The sequence below is a fragment of the Plectropomus leopardus genome, chromosome 21 (genome assembly GCF_026936395.1).
Source record: "Plectropomus leopardus strain MGB_pleo_1.0 chromosome 21, ASM2693639v1, whole genome shotgun sequence".
Taxonomy (NCBI): Eukaryota; Metazoa; Chordata; class Actinopteri; order Perciformes; family Serranidae; genus Plectropomus; species Plectropomus leopardus.
In genome coordinates this window covers 21,167,908-21,185,757 of record NC_142196.1, presented here as the reverse complement: position 1 = coordinate 21,185,757, position 17,850 = coordinate 21,167,908, and the positions used below count along the sequence as shown (strand labels likewise).

The 17,850-nt window shown below is 38.5% G+C and overlaps 1 protein-coding gene across 1 annotated transcript in view; it reads right to left on the bottom strand.

Moving 5' to 3' along the window:
• Positions 1–1,065: 1,065 nt before the first annotated feature.
• tmx3b (thioredoxin related transmembrane protein 3b) overlaps positions 1,066–17,850 on the bottom strand; it is a 48,915-nt gene continuing 32,130 nt past the window's right edge. The window contains exons 14-16 of the mRNA XM_042510784.2: positions 16,317–16,446; positions 14,048–14,116; positions 1,066–6,761 (exon numbers count right to left, since the gene is read on the bottom strand). Of these exons, the coding sequence (XP_042366718.1) occupies positions 6,489–6,761; positions 14,048–14,116; positions 16,317–16,446 (472 nt within the window). The 3' untranslated portion in view covers positions 1,066–6,488. The remainder of the gene's footprint in view (positions 6,762–14,047; positions 14,117–16,316; positions 16,447–17,850) is intronic.

Genomic DNA, 17,850 nt, shown 5'->3' with positions numbered 1-17,850 from the left:
ACTGGTTGTATGTCTCCGCGCACCTGTAAAAGCACACGTACAGTTTACATCAACATGAAAACATGGAAGCTTCACACACATCTCCCCCCAGCAGCATGGAAGATCTATACAGTCAGCACAACTATAAGGTGAAAACCAAAGATTTAGTGTCAACACTTCAGTGTCTGACTAAATGTCTCCCGTCTCCAGAGAAGTTTTTTTTGTAGAAAATTATGATGTCACAGTTGACCTTTGACTATTATAAAGTGTCATCTTATCATCATTATATCCAATCAGACATCTGTGTGAAATGTGAGCATATAAATTATCATGTTACGGCTAAAAAAAAAAATGTTTTATGAGATCACCATGACCTTTGACCTTCAACCACCAGATTCTAATTAGTTCATTCTTGAGTCCAAGTGAACGTTTGTGCTAAATATTGTGTTGAGACAGATGCAAGGTCACAGTGACCTTGACCTTAAACAAACAAAATCTAATCAGCTTGTTATTGAATCCAAGTGAATGTTTTGTTCAATTTAATGAAGTTACCTCAAGGTGTTCTTCAGATATCACCCAAAGAGAACAATACAAGGTCACCATGACCTTGACTTTTGACCACCAAAATCTAATTTGATCTAATCTTGAGTCGACAAACGTTTGTCCCAAATTTGAAAAAAAAATCCCTCAATGTGTTCCCCATATATTTTGTTCATAGGAATGAGACAAATGCAAGGTCACCATGGCATTGACCTTTGACCACCAAAATCTAATCAGTTCACACAAACGTTTGTGCCAAATTTGAACACATTCCCTCAAGGTGTTCTTAAGATATAGTGTTCACAAGAATGACGCAGACAAGGTCACACTGACCTTGACCTTTGACCTATGACCACCAAAATCTAATCAGTTCATCCTGAAGTCCAAGTAAACGTTGGTGCCACATTTGAGGAAATTCCTTTGAGGGATTCTTGAAATATCGTGTTCACATGAAAGGGACGTAGAAATGGACGGACAGACAATCCAAAACAGTGTCTCTGGCCATCGCCAGCATGGAGGCATAAAAAAGATAGTCAACAAGAAAAAAAGAGGACAATCTTTATTTTAATCTTTCAAACTTGTAATAAAGTGTGACAATCTCAATTCAAACCCAAAGAGGAAGTTTGGCAGAGAATGGTAGGCAACTACAAAGACCAGAAGGCAAGGCGAGGGCATGGTTCCTTTAGTGCAGTTTCACAGTAATAATACAGATAACCTCTGTATGTTCAAAACAACAGGTGTGCTTAGGTTCAGGTGCCTAAGTCGATCAAGATTTACTGAGCTACAAAAGCACGATGACACGACTCTTGAAGTGATCTCATTACTCAGCTACACTTTTTAAAAATGGGTTGCAAAATGAGGGATTTAGGGGTCACCTTGACACAATAATACCAGTAACAGCTCAAAACATTCATTTTTATCTGAGGATATTATCTCAATTCAAAGTCCACTTTGTAGTTTGCTCAGCTGTCATTGAGTTAATTTAAAAGTTCAGATGAGGACATGGAGTTGAGATTACTTTATCATACGACTCTTTTTCCCAAGGTCAAAGATGAGCCTAATGCTCATTCATCACCATGTGTTGAAGGTCCCTTGGGAGAAAGTCTGTTATAGAAGCTTTCTTTGCCTTCGCAGCTCTGTATGTTAAATATAATGCATGAATGTCCCAGATGAATAATGTAAAACAAATGCAGAGCTAGTAATAATGCTGTTTCCCAGTCTGACATTTTCTGTGTGCGCTCATTTACTCTCTTAAGCCTTCAAATGGAATCCGGGACACAGAAGTTGAAGACAGCTGGACAGTAAATTTAGGTGAGAGCCGTCAGAGAATACCAATAACACTGAGATTAGATGACATTATTGTTTAAAATTAAAAATGTTGTACAAGAAAGTTGAAAATGTTAAAAATGTAAATTTTTTGTTGCACTGACGGGATGGATGAGATGTAACGTTGCTCCTTCGCACAAGGAGAAAACACAGGCGATCTAGATAATAACTTGGCATTATTAGAAAAAGTATGTCAAATAATAAACAAAAAATAATTATGTGTTATTTATTTTAGCGCATTCTTTGTTAACAATACTGCATCAGCATTGCAACACATCATAATGCAAGTTTCATTTTACTGTCCTGCCATTATGTTGGACTGTTTGTTTCTACTGTGCCGTCATAAAGGTGTTTTCCGTCTGCCTGATTCCATATGAACGCAGCTTAATATGAGAAAATTGATCCGACTCTAATGTCAGTATGGTAAATAAGAAGTAGAGCCAGCCGCCAATTAGCTTAGCTTAGCATAAAGACTAGAAGTGATGGGAAACTGCTAGCCTTGCTCTGTCAAAGGAGAAAAAAAATACAAATCAGCGCCTCTAAAGTTCAAGAATGAACATGTTAATTGTCATTTAATTGAATTATGTTCAAAATGGACGAGACTTATTTGTAACATAAAAAACATTTCAATTTAAGAAATTTAAGATTTCACTTTGCTTGGTGTAATATATTTTTATACAGCCGGTGGCGCTGAGGTTGGCATAGGTTACCACGGGTACGTGACTAACCACCAAAGAGGCTCTTTGGACATAACATGGCCCAAAAAGATCCGCAACCACTGTTATTTACACAAAAGTATGCTGAATGTACAAATATTGGGTATGTAGTGTACAAAGTCTTCAATGTGGAGTTTCCAGGTTACCAGTAAGTTATAAAAAAAATTAAACAAAAGACTCCTATCCCTTCGAGCTTTAGAGGTGGTGCTAGGTGGATGTTATTATCACTTGACTGTTTCCAGTCTTAATGCTAAGCTAAGCTAACCAGCTGGTGGCACTTGCTTCACATTTTCCCTTCAGACAAGAGTGATGTCAACGGTTTCATCTAACTCTTGGCAAGAAAGTGAAACAGCAAATTCCCCCAAAATGTCAAACTTTTGAGCGAAGGGATCGAACATGATTTACATGGTTATCACCAATCCCATTAACTTAACACAAGAGATTTTTATGCAGTATTTAGGTTTTTGTCTGCTCTTCCTGCAAATTCTCACTCCAACTCATCAAATATAGCAGCTCAGTCAGCAGCTCTGCGCCTCAGACTATGATGCTCTGGGTTCCCCTCTAGCGTCAGTTTTGGACGCTCAGGGACAACATGTCAGTTTTTGCTACATGAATTGCTTCTTTTCAAAATAAACTTCCATGTTCAAAGGAAACGTAGGTTTTGTCACCAAAACTACCTGAAATTAAGGCCACAAAAATCAAGATTTGGTTTCGAAAAATATGTTTGTTAGGTAATTTAAAGTAAGTTAATGAGTATGTCACATGACATATGTGACACAGAGTTCCTACAGCTTAAGGCAAGTGGGATTTAAGGCATTTTAAGAACTTTTTAATGTCATACAGACTTAAACTTAAGATCCATTTTATAATGACAAAAACTGAAGAATAAAAAACATGAACTGACATCAATTAGTTAGGGTTAGGGAGAATTTATTGTATTAGGCAGGTATTGTAGGTATTAGGTATTGTATTTTTTGTAACAAAACATGGCTTTTTGGAAAGATTAAAGCAGGAGGTATTTGGTAAAATATGCATTTTTTTAAAAGTTACAAATATTTTTGATATTTTCCATTGCAAAGTCAGACAATAAGTTGATAATGAAGACATTTATTACCAGTTAAAGTCCTATTTTTTTATTAATGTAATGCCTTTTAAGTCTTTTTAAGGATCTGCAGGAACACTGGTGACACTTATGTCACGTGACGGTTCGACGTTACATAGAAAAAAGCTTGTTGACTTTTGGTTTCACGTGGGACACAGACACTTGTCTCTTGGTTGAAAGTCCTGTCTTTACACTGACTTTCTCACTTTTGTGTGTCTTTGCCACGGATAGGCTTATACTGGACTTTGGTGAAAGCCCAGTTCGCCTCATAAAGATGCCAAAGGGCGCTTTGTGCATCAGCCAGTGACGGCCACTGACCAAGCTGCCTTATTTGACGCCTTGTGAATGAGAACAGGCCGGCTCATCCTCTTTTAAGTGGGTAGGGTTTTTATTGGAAAAAAAGAGGGATTTCAGGTGTTTCCATGCAACAATCATGAGTAAGAATCCAACAACAGTTGTTGAAAAATGTGCTTTTCTTGCCGCGGAAACGCTACTGTAAATCAAATCTCAACAATTAAACCCTGAGTTATTGACTACAGGTTTATTTTTTTCCTTCTTTAGCCACAAATATTCAATTCTGGAGATAATGAAACATGTTTTCAGGTGTTTTAACACGCCCCATCACCTGATGCAACAAGGTGCACTCAACTGTGCACTTTTCATAAAAACAGCATCACAGTGGGTGTAGCAGATTTTAGGAACACTTGCTCTTTTCATGAAATAGGCTGGCCACTTGAATGTAAGAGGAAGCCATAGCCTCGACTTGACTCCAGCTATTATATACACTTTAGTCACGAGGATATGAAAATAGGATAGAGATGAATTTCTCCACTTTGAGAAAACTAACAGTAGTAGGCTATGACAGAAAAAAAGAAGCAAAACTAAGCAGTAGGAAGACTGGCTTAATGTTTTGTACGCTCAGTGTACGTCTCAGTGCATGGGGATTTAAACTCCAACCTGCCTGCTGGATTCAATATAGCAACCAGTGATGGAGGGCAGATTGAAATATGGAAACAGACAGAGCCAGTCTATCTGAGGAATTTGAGTTGTTAAAAGCTGCAGGAACTACTGATGCATGTTATGGGTGTCTGCTGTACAGGGACACCTCATCTATTCTAGGAATTTTTTGCAGGTTGGTCATGTTGGCCATATTTCCAATATCAGACACACTGATACCAATTATTACTCCAGCTTTTTTTCATCAACAGGTTGGCATTATGGGAAATAAGTAAAAATGCTCGACTGCGAGAGGAAGGAATATTTTCAGTCAATAACATACAATAGAAAAAGCACAATTCATTTATGGCAGATTTTCCTTCTTGGGCACTTCCTTTGCTTTCTGCGCATCACAATCTATGATAAGCCCACACTTTGGGTTGGGGTAAAGGTGAACAAAATGTGTGTATGTGTTCATGTAGTATTCAGTTTGAAGGCAAAGTTTATCTGTTTCTACTACTCTAAGATATCATGAACAGAAAAAATAGCGGAGAGCGGGAAACAACAAAAAAAAAGAAGATAATCAGAGCGTTTAAGTGGTTACAAAACAACGAGAGAAAAGGTAACATCACAGGAATAAACCACTGTTTGGTCGAATCTGAATAAATAAGTGGTTTGTTTGGTTCACAGCTGTTCTTTCTCCTCGTGAATATTATTAGTTTACGCTCCATCAGTAACTTGTAGGCTGTAAACCTGAGCAAATTGGCTTGATTTCTTTCAAAAACATGGGTAGAGGGCAAAGAGAAATTGAGGAAGAAATTATCAAGAAATGTGTTTTAAAAAAAAACAAAAACATAATTTTTAAATATTTAATTTGGACGATTCAAAATATAATTTTTGGGACATTTTCCCCTAGCTTTTTAAAATAATTTTTGAATTTTAAATAAGCAACTCAAGAAATATTGACCTAAAAGAAATGCAAGAAATTCACAAAAAAGTACAAGAAAAATACCTGAAAATTAGCAACAACAACAGAAAGACAAGACCAGAAAAAATACCTCAGAGAGACATAATAATTCTGTACCACTATTTGAAATATATAATTAGAATTATTCGAGCTGTACCCGACTCAGGATTATGTCAGTCAGCTGTTCAATATGCTTTTTTTTCCAAATAAAAAGAAAAGAAAATTAAAGTTTGAATGGAGCTCTGCCAGACACTCAGAGTAACAATGGCAATCACGTCATACAGTAAACAAGCTAACTGCGCGTATGGCGGATTAGAAATATGCAACAACAATTTTGCCAACACTAGATATGAAACAAAAGCCAGAGACTGTCGTAATAAGTTGTTGTGAGCTGTTAGTTTTAAAGCAGAAGAGAGAAAATAATGTTAATAATGCTATCTCAGACTTACGGTGCAAAGTCTCTCCTCCTTCGCTCTCTGTGCCAAAGAGTAGCATGAAAAGTCAAGAGCGCTCACTTTGCTTCAAAATCTGTGGACCAAACTGTCCTCCGAAGTACACTGCACAGTCACAAAGACCATCAAAAGAAAAAAAAAAGAGTTTTTGTGTTTTTGACAGATTTCAAATCAATTTGCTCGGGTTTTAATAATTATGAAAGGCGTCGAAACGCAGCACAAGAAAAGTGATGTTGATCCAGGTTTCAAAGGGTTAAAAAGGCCGTTAGTTTTTAACGATTGCTTCACTGAGCAGCTGACCTTAAACACAGGACTCAAAGATGGGAGAACAGTCTGTGCTAGAGGGGCTTTCGAGGGGAAGTGATATGAAAGACAAAGAAGCAGAATCGTAATACACTGATATGTCTTTGAGTTTCATGTCACTCCATTTGACTAGGCCTATCATCCTCTATCCGGCGGGTGCCCCTGTGTTAATCAGTTTTCTTCTCCTCGGGATCCTTCTCCCCGGCATCGTCTTCCTCGTTCTCGCCCTCTTCGGGGCCCTCCAGCTCAGCGGCGCGTTGCCTCTCCTCCTCCTCCTCTTCCTCCTCTTCGTCAGTCAGGCCCTCCCTCTTGAGCGCATCTATGTCATCCGAACCGTCATCGGACTCAGCTGTGCAGATGCCGTAGCACATCAGGCTAATTACGCCCAGCGGTAGGCCGAAGAGGAAGCAGCCCAACAGCGGAGAGCTGCGAAACACTGACTGAGGGAGGAGAGGAGACAATAAAAGATGAAAGGAAGACATAGAAAGGGAAAGCATGAGAGAAAGCATGGAGACAAAAGTAAAGAGAGGCGCATGGGTTGAGGGAAATACAGAAATAATGGAATAAATGAGGACAGCAAGAGGACAGAAGAGAGAACAATAGCTGTATTTTCTTTCACAATTTGCAGGACAAATTCGCCCTTGTTTGCTCTAAACGAACGCACTTTTCTTGAAGCCACTGTGTTCTGATGTAAATATACACAAACAGTTTAAAAGCATTTTCATCTTCAAACATTAGCATCACCCTAAATCTCTGTCTAAGCCTTTTTCTTTCTTTTATTATTCAAGTTCTGATTATCAGCCACACAAAGCAGGTAACTACCCAGCAGGCACCAGACCAATTCTATGCATGACCATATGTTTGGGTTCATGATATGTAATAACTCTCCGTACCAGCAGGTGGAGCTGGTCTGTATTCATCATTCAAAAAGTGAAGAACATCAGGATAGACTGCAGATGCTACATAGCCAGTTAGCACATTAACAACACAACTGAAGAGCGAAGAATAACACAAACGTCAACAACAGTTTCTGCTAAAGAGCTCGATGGCTAGAGAAAAAATCGTATCCAATTATAACAGAGTTTCAATCTCACGCCGTCTTAACTTAAGCAGTTTTTGCTTCCTCACTTCCATCTCTTCTCGTGCTGAACTGTCAATCACACTGATGTCTCTCTGCTATCTCTGACACTGATGCAACATACTGAATCACCCGAAAAACTGCCAACAGGCCAAAAAGGGCCGACTGGTGTCAGCTGTGTGGAACACGTGATCCATGTGTATCGTGCCAAAATTAAGGTGTCGATGATCAAAATCAGATATTTTATATCATATCTAATATATGCTTTATATCATCCATAGATTGTATATAAAGATAGACAAAAGTGTGGTTTTTCAATCTGGATCGCCCCCTGGTGTCTGTCCGCAGTATAGGTCATAAAGCCCGCCTGTCCATATTAGTGAATTGGACATGGGCCAAACTAAAAACTCAAAATATACCCCAAATAAATTTTTCCCAAAGATGGTTTCTGACACTGAAGGTACTTCTCATCACCTTGATATTTGTTCAAGTGATTGTTTTTATGAGAAGTTCAGTTTCACTGAGTTATTCAATTCTACAAAAGGGATTTTCTGCCATAACTGACAGCTGTGTGTGCCGATCTGTGCACTTGCATTTAATGAGGCTGCTCGCAATTGGTCAGATGGGTGTTTTGGCAGGAACACCTCCACTAAGGATATCACTACTGCGTAAACTCTGGCTCCGAATTACATCATGCAAGATGGCAGCGCCAATATCCAGGATATTTTAGCTTCACAGTGGGAGTAAGAGGGGCACGTCGTCCATCTTTATAAACAGTCTATTATATTATTCATGATGGATTATGAGTGTGTTTTGTTGCCAGATTGGCCTGCGTAAAAAATAGACCGGATGCGGAAACTATCACTGCATATTGCGAGCCATGTGTGAACAGCCCAAACAGCTAACATGGGCATGAAAAATAAGATTGCTTTGACCACCGTTAAAAACACTCAGTTAACTTTGTGCAGTAAGTGCTGGCGGTGCTTCTGTATCAACTGCAGGTGACGTGAAGGAGACAAATGCGTCACTAAAAAACAACAAATCCAGACAACCCTCCATCCGCAGCCTTGAACAGAAACTGGCTAACATGGAAACCACAAACTGGAGGAGGGTGTTGATTCCAGCAAACCAGAACTGGCTCTGGATAAAATATGATAATGCTGCCATGTGTTCATGACAGGAATTCAAAGGTAAAAAGGATACATGCACAAGTATATACATAAAGGGTTATACACGGCCAACAAGCTCATTTTTGCCCCAAAATGGGTTAATCCAGCCTTGACCTTATTTCTCAAATTCACACATAAAACAACAAACACACTAACAATTAATCTTTTTCTTTCATTTCTCTCAGTGCTTCTTCGTTGTAGTACAGCACAATGTGAAATGAGCGTCTGGCTGTTAAATAAAAGTGTTACATCTCTCTCAACTTCCCATGTTTATAAAAGTAAAGAGCCTCCCATTAGCTATTACGTAGAGTGATTTTAAAATCCTATTTAGAGATCCAAAAATATTTTTGGTGAAATATTGCAGACAGGCGTTTAATGTTTTCAGTGGAGATACTGTGTTTTTTATTCATTTATTTATTCATTTGCATTAGGCCATTAAGTCTCTCGGATGTGTTTAGAAGGCAGGTCACAAATCATCTGCAGAAGCTCGGGCAGGCTTTAATATTTTAGTATTAATTAAATTTCCGTCATGTAATTTCAGGATGTCTGTATTATGTTATACTGTTTGTGTTGTTGGTGTCTTGTAATGTGCTGTCTTGTTTGCTTTTGTTTTGTTTTACACCGATGGTGACCATATTGGAGAGTTTTAGCCTTTTATCTATAATTCCTTTGAGTTTCTTGTACTTTCAGATTGTTTAGTTTGAACTGAAAAAAAAAAGAAATCTCACACTTCAAACACCAGCAGAGGTCCACCTTTATAAGTCTGTCTGTGGATATTCTGTTATTTTTCTGTCTTCCTCGACTCTAATAGGCTCACCTCCCGAGACTACACCCACGCAAACTCAAACACACACAGTAGCTACATGTGTGTGTAAAGGCTGCATGTACACACGTACTGTAACACGTTTACAAAGTGAATTACTTTTTTGTTCTCAATGCTTCAGTTCACTCAGCTTTTCAATACCTGTTTGTTGGTTTCTCTTTATTTAATGCATGAGACTGTAGATTCAACATCATTTGGTGCCTTGTAAAGGCTCCGAAAAGTGCTTTTTTTTGTTAAATGCAAGTATGAATAAAGGAAGATTTTATTCCCAAAATGCTTTTGAATTCTGTTCTTGTATTTGTATCTGTTCTGTTCATGTATTTTGTTTTCTCTATTTTGCATCTGTATTTGTTTTTCTTTTTGCGTTTCATATAATGCGTCTTTGAGTACCTATAAAAGCGACACATAATATTACTATTAAAATGATCATTTTCATATCAGTTACTCACACTTAATTTGTCAAGACCACACTGTCATTCTCGCATGCCTCCACGGTAAATGAAGAATCCAAAAATGGAGAAAATTCTTGATAAATTGAAGTCATAGTGGTCTATGTTTAAAAACTGGAAAACTTTATCAAAAATCTGTTTACAAATTCTCACTAAACTCGTGCAGTATAACTAAAGTCTCATTTGTCCAGTCGTATGAGGAAGTACTTCCCAGCTATTTCTGATGGGGAGCTAAACTGAAAGCGGAATTTGTTCATGCTCTCGTTAGCACCAAACTCCATTGACAAAAACAGTAATTTAACCTCACTTAACACGAGAGCTGCTCATCTCCCACCGCCTCCATCCGCTAGTTAGTTTGTGTCATTTTGTGACTTTGGGGAATCCAAATTGACCCTTAAAAACACCAAAGACGCACAAAAACACAAACAAACAAACTGATGGAGGCAGCAGTAAAGCAGCAGCTCCTGTGTTCAGTGAGGTAAAATTACTGTTTTTTTCAATGGAGTCTGGCTTTGAAGAGAGCTTACAGTTTCCTGTTGTCAGGGCTTTCTGTTTGGGATGTATCGAGCATAGACTTATTAAACTACATGTGAGAGTTTATAAACAGATTAATTAATAGATTATTATTGTTAAACGTGAACCCCTATGACTTCAATTTATCAAGAATTTTCTCCGTTTTTTGATTCTCCGTTTACGGTGGAGGCATACAAGAAAAAAAGGTTTTCTTCACAAATTTAACGTAATACAACGTCAGAAACTGATACACTCATGTTCACTTGGGTTTTGAATTACTCCTAATTCACCTCTAATTGACATCCATTTCAATGAACTGAATTTAAAATTGAACATTTCTGCGACGCCGTACGTGAGAAACACGATCCCTGCGGGCACAACATTGCCCGAGTCACTGAAGAACAACCTCTTAAAATAATCTCAGTTACAAATGAGCCACTCAGGCTTAATACAGCAGGAAACTTCAGAGACAATGTACCTAGAAGGGAGCACTTGGTCACAACTTGTGTCAGCCACTGAGCTGAGAACAAGAGAAATATTCACGTTCCCTGCAGTCATCGCCGCAGTAGGAGACGGTAATTGCTGGTGCTGTGTGATGCTCGATGAGTTAGCGATGGGTATGCTATGCTAACACAGCTGGCTCTGAGTCACCGGGCCTGATACCTCACGCTGCTGTCAGGTGTGCATTTAGACAGACTCTCCAGGGGAAGGTGATGGCTGCTGCCGATCCGCGACACCAGCCGTGCTGATGCATCCAGCTCGCTAAATTTAGAGAGGAGAATAGCATTCCCTCTCTGATAGAGGACGCGGGGGAATATAACTGAGTACATTTACTCAAGTACTGTACTTGTACTTGTACATATTTTATTTTCATGCTACTTTATTATTTTACTCTTCTTTTTTTTTTTAGATTTTTTAATTTTCATGATATTCTTTACTTGAAAACATAAGAAGGGTTTATAAAATATGATGTCCTAACACCTTTTCATAAACATTCAAGTCTTTTTCTTATTTTTTTTCAAATGTTTAATAATGTTGAGTAGTTGTTGGGGGGGGTTATTTTCAATTTTATTTATTTTTATTTTTTTAAGATTATTTTTTGGGCTTTCATTGCCTTTAATGGAAAGGACAGTTTGAGCATGAAATGGGGAGAGAGAGAGGGGGCGACATGCAGCAAAGGGCCGAAGCCGGACTCGAACCTGCGGCCGCTGCGGCAATGATACAACCTCTGTATATGGGACACCGCTCTATCCACTGAGCCACAAGGCGCCCCTTCAATTTTGTTTTTAATTTTAATGTTTTTTCTTCGTCTTTTTTGATATATGTGTGTTTTTTGTTTGGGGGTTTCTTCTATTTTTTAATAATTTAGATTTTTCTTTTTCTTATTATAATTTTGAGTTTTAGGGTGTTATTTTCTTTTATAGAAAGTAATCTAATGATTGTTTTTCTCTTTTATATAATTTTGAAGTTTAGGGTATTTTTCTATTTTTTTAATAAATTGGGAGTGGTCTTTTTTGAAGAACTCGGCACTGGGTACTTTTACATTTCATACTTAAAATACATTTTCCTGATTCTTAATCACTTTTACTTAAGTTTCATTTTAAATGTAGGACTTTTACTTGTAACAGAGTATTTTCACAGGGTGGTATTAGTGCTTTTACTTCAGTAAAGAATCTGAATACTTTCTCCATCACTGGTTACAGGTAAGAAACAAATAAAATCCTGCACACTTAGCTCTTACAAAGCCTTGTTTTTAGTTTTAGTAAGTCTTATTCTTCCACTGATTTAAACTTTCAAACCAGACCTGGCAGCTAAAATGTTAAACCTTCAGTAAAAATGTTTCTACAAGCCTTTCTTCATACCTCAAGGTTAACTTCCATACCTTCAATTTCAACGTTTCCCTGAGTAAAATCTATAATTTTCCTTGAAGAGTTGTCTACATCCCTGCGAGGATGTTTTTGAGCTTCACCCGTGGTTACAGTACAACCGGAGCATTACAACGCAGCTGTATTTGCATTCCTATCACACCCGTGGTAAAATAAACACCAGTTCCACTGAAAGAACCAACTACTTAGAGTAAAAGTGGGAGGAGAAGCGAGTTCAGCCTCCTGACCCTGTCTGCTCCTCATCACTCCACCTCCTCCTGCTCTGTTGCCTGTTTCTCTTCCCCCGGACTGTGTTTACTGACTGCATTGCATATTCTCAGTTGCACTCCCCCGTCTTGTCCTCTGAATGTTGTTTTTCTCCCACAGGGGAAGAGCAGGGCACTCGGGCATTTGTTTTACAGTGCTACTGAACTTAGTGCACATTGCATATGCAGTATTCAGTATTAGCTCTACATTGGCAGTCAGGATGGGGCAATGTGTGAAACGCATCAGCAAGTCCAAGGTGTTGAGAGAGTCATAATAATAACTGTAGAGGTTTACTAATAATATTTGCTTAGTATAAAATAAGCCTTAAAGCTGCACTGATTAATACTTTTATATGAATATATAAATGATTGCATGTGAAGTGAAAAGGGCTGGTCATACACATGAACCAATGGAAAATTATAACCCAAGACAGTTTTTTCAAGAGTCTATGGAGTCTTAAAGTGTCTTTCAGCATCTTAAACATCAAATCCAGGGACTTGTCAAGGACTTTCCAGGTCAAATTCCCACAAAAGGACATAGTGTGTGAAACAATGACACGACTACAGGAGACACATATGCAGACATGTGTTCAATATACTAACGATACGTCATGGATAAAATATCAAAAGAACTTCAATATCTATTCAAGCACGACATTTATAACTTCAAGCACTCTCACTGACCCATGTTGATTTATGTCTATTTTAAAACAAGTTAAAGGCCTTGACTTTTTTTTCCCTCAAATTCACAAACCTTCAAAGATTTTCAGGATCAAAAAAAATTGTAATTGCTTTCTTATTTGGGATTTGTTCTGAGGTGAGAACAGAAACTACACATTTGAGTGCGGACGTGTTTGTGGAACAAATAACAGCTTATTGTGTTTTCTTCAATTCTATAGTTATTTATAGTTAATGAATGCTATACCAACACTTCAATTCACATCAATCATGTTTCCTTGGAACCCGCCATCCCATGATAAATTATTGATCATGTTAATTATATGCCCGAGTATATTATGGTATAGGCCTTTCTCTGTCCCCTAGTTTTACTTGCACAATGGCATGTTTACTGTTTCTGCAAGATGATAAACACATTTTTCAGGACCATAAAGAACTACGCAGAAAATGACGTGAGAAAGCCCCTTTCAGTGGTCATTTATTTGTGTTATTTTATATCCACTAATAATGCTACTAAATATATTGTTTGTCATTGACTTCCTGCAGAAGTACCTCGACTTTAGAACCATGAAATTCTTTTTTACGTTTGGAGTCCGGTGCTCCAGCCTCTAATTTTTTTATTCTTCAAAATTTGCACATCACTTTCTGTGTGTGCTCACAACTCTGCAGTCTCATGCCCTTTTATTTGAATTGGCGGGGCATTTACTTATGGTAATAAGGATCAAGTGGCACACGCTGTCAAATTACAAGGGCGAGGGAATTCATCATTATAAGAACACAGGTGCTCGCAATTCTGCGGTTTCAAAACACGTCGTGAAGCTGACGTAGACTTTTCTTAGGACCTTTTTCAAGAACTATATGTTAACTGTTCTGCAGCCAACTTACCATAATGGTGGATCTGGCATCAAAGGCGACACGTTTGATCCTCTGGATGAAGCCGTCACCTCCATATGCCTGCAGGGAGACAGATGATTTAATAGAGACAGAGGAGCTACTAGTTCATTTTAATTTTATGCAATTACACAATTTGATGCAATTACTTGGGGGAAATCTCTAAATTACAAAAGTATCACTATGTCTGTAAAAACTTCTCAAACTACTCCTGCAGTACGCACACGGTCTCAGGTATCCAGCACCTCCCAGACATTTAAAATATTGTTTAATTAACCGCCTCTCTGCACAAATGATCAGATGTCCCCGACTCTAGTTTGTTCACTGTCCAGCAGTTCTACTCCGTCTGAGCTCATTTGTTGGCAGCAGCACCTGGCCAGCCAATGAGTGATCTGTCCCGACGCTAATTCATCAGGACGGCCAATTAGTGAGCTCTGACTGAGCAGGACTTCTGTGAGCGAGCTGGATGTGAGCATGCGATGATTTGTGTGGAAGCAGCTGTTGCACAGATTTATGCTGTGTGAGGACTGCATAAGCAGTTTGAGAAAGTTTTTACAAACATTTTTAAAGGATGGAGTTGGAGCTTATTTAGTGAGTGGGGAGATACTTTAGAAAATGTAGCAATTCCTTAAAAACCTTCTCAAGATAGCACAGCCTGCCAACTCTGTCCATGAATCCTCTGGCTGATTCATGCTTCATGCGATGCTAAACACGCTGTCTGAGTACCTTAACCCTTTCAACCCCACTAAACCTTTTGGTAGAGCTCAGTTTGTGCCACTATATCTCCATGAAACTGTGTTGAACTTAACTGAACCTTAATGAACAATCTCTACCACTCAGATTAGGTATGTTATGCAAAAAAAAAATCCTCTTTATGTAGTGGTATTTTTAAATATGCCCTTTAAGTTTTCCGCCTACAAGTTAGAAATAAATAAGTCTCTCTGTGGTTCCATTTTCAAAAGCATATTTTTTTGGCATGCTATAGTTTCAGAGATAATTTCAAAATACTGTGATGGTAAATATTTGAATTAAATACAGGGAAATAGTATTAGTACTGGTAATATTACAAATTCCATGGTAACAATTAATTTATGTTGGTATAATTACATAGGATAAGCATTATAACAGTACATGGTTTGTAATTTTCTTTGTTTCTTTTTGTTTTATGAATACCACGAAGGACCATTTCAACTGTTTGGTGAAGGCCTATATTGAAAAAACTATAGGCTCTTTAAAAAAATCGTACTTTTTGAAGGTAGAAGGGAGGCAGATGGTAGATTTAATAGTCATTTTTTTAAACAAGGTTTGAAAAACGAAACTACATTTGTCCTTGTGTGCATGTTATTTCAGGCCAACAGAAATAAAAAAAATGTGAAGAAAAAAACTCCATTGCTTTTTTCCTAGTGAGGAGGTTAATGTGCATGCTTCCTATGAAAAAACATTCAAGTTTTAGTTATGCATGGAAAAAACTTCAGCTCTTCACATCCCCACCCTCATAGAAAAGAAAAAAAAAAAGAATGACTAAACCTTGAAATCTAACTGTAACTATTGCTACTTTTTTGCACCATCTGCTTAATTTCAAATTCAATTGGATTCTTTTAAAACAATATTCTGTGTATTTCCTCCTGAAGCACGAACCAGCCTGGAGTCACGTCAGGGCAGATTTTACCAGGATGACGTGACGTCGCTGAAACTGTCCAATCTTCTGCTGCGACTGGACAGCAGAAACATGGAGCAGAAACACGGAGCAGAAACACGGAGCAGAAACATGGAGGTTTCTGCTTCTGTTTATTTGGTGGGAGGTGGTTTGTTTTGCTTAGCAAAAAATAGCCCAGACCTTTCTTGGAAACAGAAAGGACAGGACCTCTGGCTGTTTGGCTTATGGTTTCATACATCTGGTGACTCGCAGGGAGAGCGATGACATTTCTTTGTCAAGATTAGTGTGTAAAATACAATGCAGAGTCATGTAGTAATCTCTGTGTTTGACTCGGAGAAGAATTATTGTGGATAATCCATTCATTCAGGACAGCAATGTGAAATCTAAACATGCAAAAGGAGATTGCGGAAATACCTCATCTGGTGAAAATATTTTCCAGGGAGGACTTAAAATGCAAAGCAACGTGGTTGATTAATGAAGACTACTGGTGTGATTACAATAATACAACACGAGGGGAAGGGAGGGGAAAGGGCTCCGCTGAGCTGAATGCTTAAACAGGATGCAGGAGAGGAAGAGGAGGGAGGAGGAGGAGGAGGAGATTTGGACCTGTGCAGAACCGTTCAGAACGCCGTTGATGAATTGGACCAGCTGCTCCATGGTCTCGATCGGCTCACTGGGCAGGAAGTACTGCTCGTTGGATGTGTTGAGGATGATAACGGAGGGCACCGTCACCTCGCTGAGGAAAAACAGGAAACGTAGCATTTAATCTTCTTAACCTCGGCACCGTGGACTGCCATTATCAAAGAGCATCATTAGATGGGAACAAATTGTGGTTTCTTTAAGAACAAATTGCAACACAGAATACAACAGTGAGATAAACAAACCCTTTGTACTTGGAGCAACCTAACTTTTCCCATGGGCATTAATTCAAAGAGAGGATTCTTTTTTCTGAGGAAAAAGGCAAAGCAGCCTGGTCTATTTTAGAGTGGCAGGGTGTCTACAGGCATCAGATACTTACATTTCATTCTTTTTGAGACCTTTTCGAGATCATTTTTACACAAATTTAAGGTTTATGTTCTTATTCAAGAATGTGGTTCTATGCAGAGGCAGGTTTTATGTAGAAATACGGCTTTTTGAGTGAGTTATGCTCATTTGTATTTTGCCAACAGGAAAGTGCAAGTATGAAATAAAAGCATGGCATTAGGCTCAGGGGCAGACTGAAAGATTGGTGAAATCTGACATGTGGATTTTCACGCAAAAGAGCTTGACTCATCTTGACAATGTGACAGCCCTCCTCCCATGCATTCGGCTGCTCTGTTGCTGTTGTGTTGCCGGAGCTGAAAGGCCACACCTGGGCCCACTGTGTGTCCGACCATTAATACCTTCCTCCTCTGACGGTCCGGTCTCTCTGACGGAGGCTGCCTCTCCCTGATGTCGACCTTTGCTGATTTTTCTGACTATTTTATGCTTTCTATGAATTAATATACGTTCACTTTTTTGTGATCATTTGGTCTCCCTTTAAAATGAGGGCTCGCCCAAAAATATAAGATGGATAAATGAAGTAAGGTGGGTTTCCATTAACCCTCAAATTGCGTAAATTGAAATTGCAATTATTCTGACAGATAATGCATTTGCAGTATGAGTTGCAGTTTGAGTGGCCACGTTAATTTTTGCACTTCATTTGAACTGAATAAAATATAAAAATGATGATGAGATGATTTCCGCTGGGGTCTCTACTAAACAAGCACGTTCTTTTACGTCTGGAATATGATTTGCAGGGTGGGGCTTCTCTGCAGCACCATAATGCTTCATATATAACAGTGTGTTATGACACTTTTACATTTATCACGAAAAAACGGCAGCTCTTATGATTTGGATATTGCACTTGGCCAGTAGTCATTTAGATAATACTTGGGTTGATTGTGCAGACTTACTAATGATATTACAGGGCATACATGCTCATTTAGTTTTGCAGCAGAGTGCCGTTTGCCAGAATAATGGCAGAAAGAAAACTGAAATTTTCCAATTACGAGCTACAGGTCCTGACCGACGAGGTGCAGAGGCATTCCCCAAAACTACAGGCAAGGAACTGGAACATGAAAGAGAGAAACTGTTTTGGGGATTTAATATCTCAGCCTGC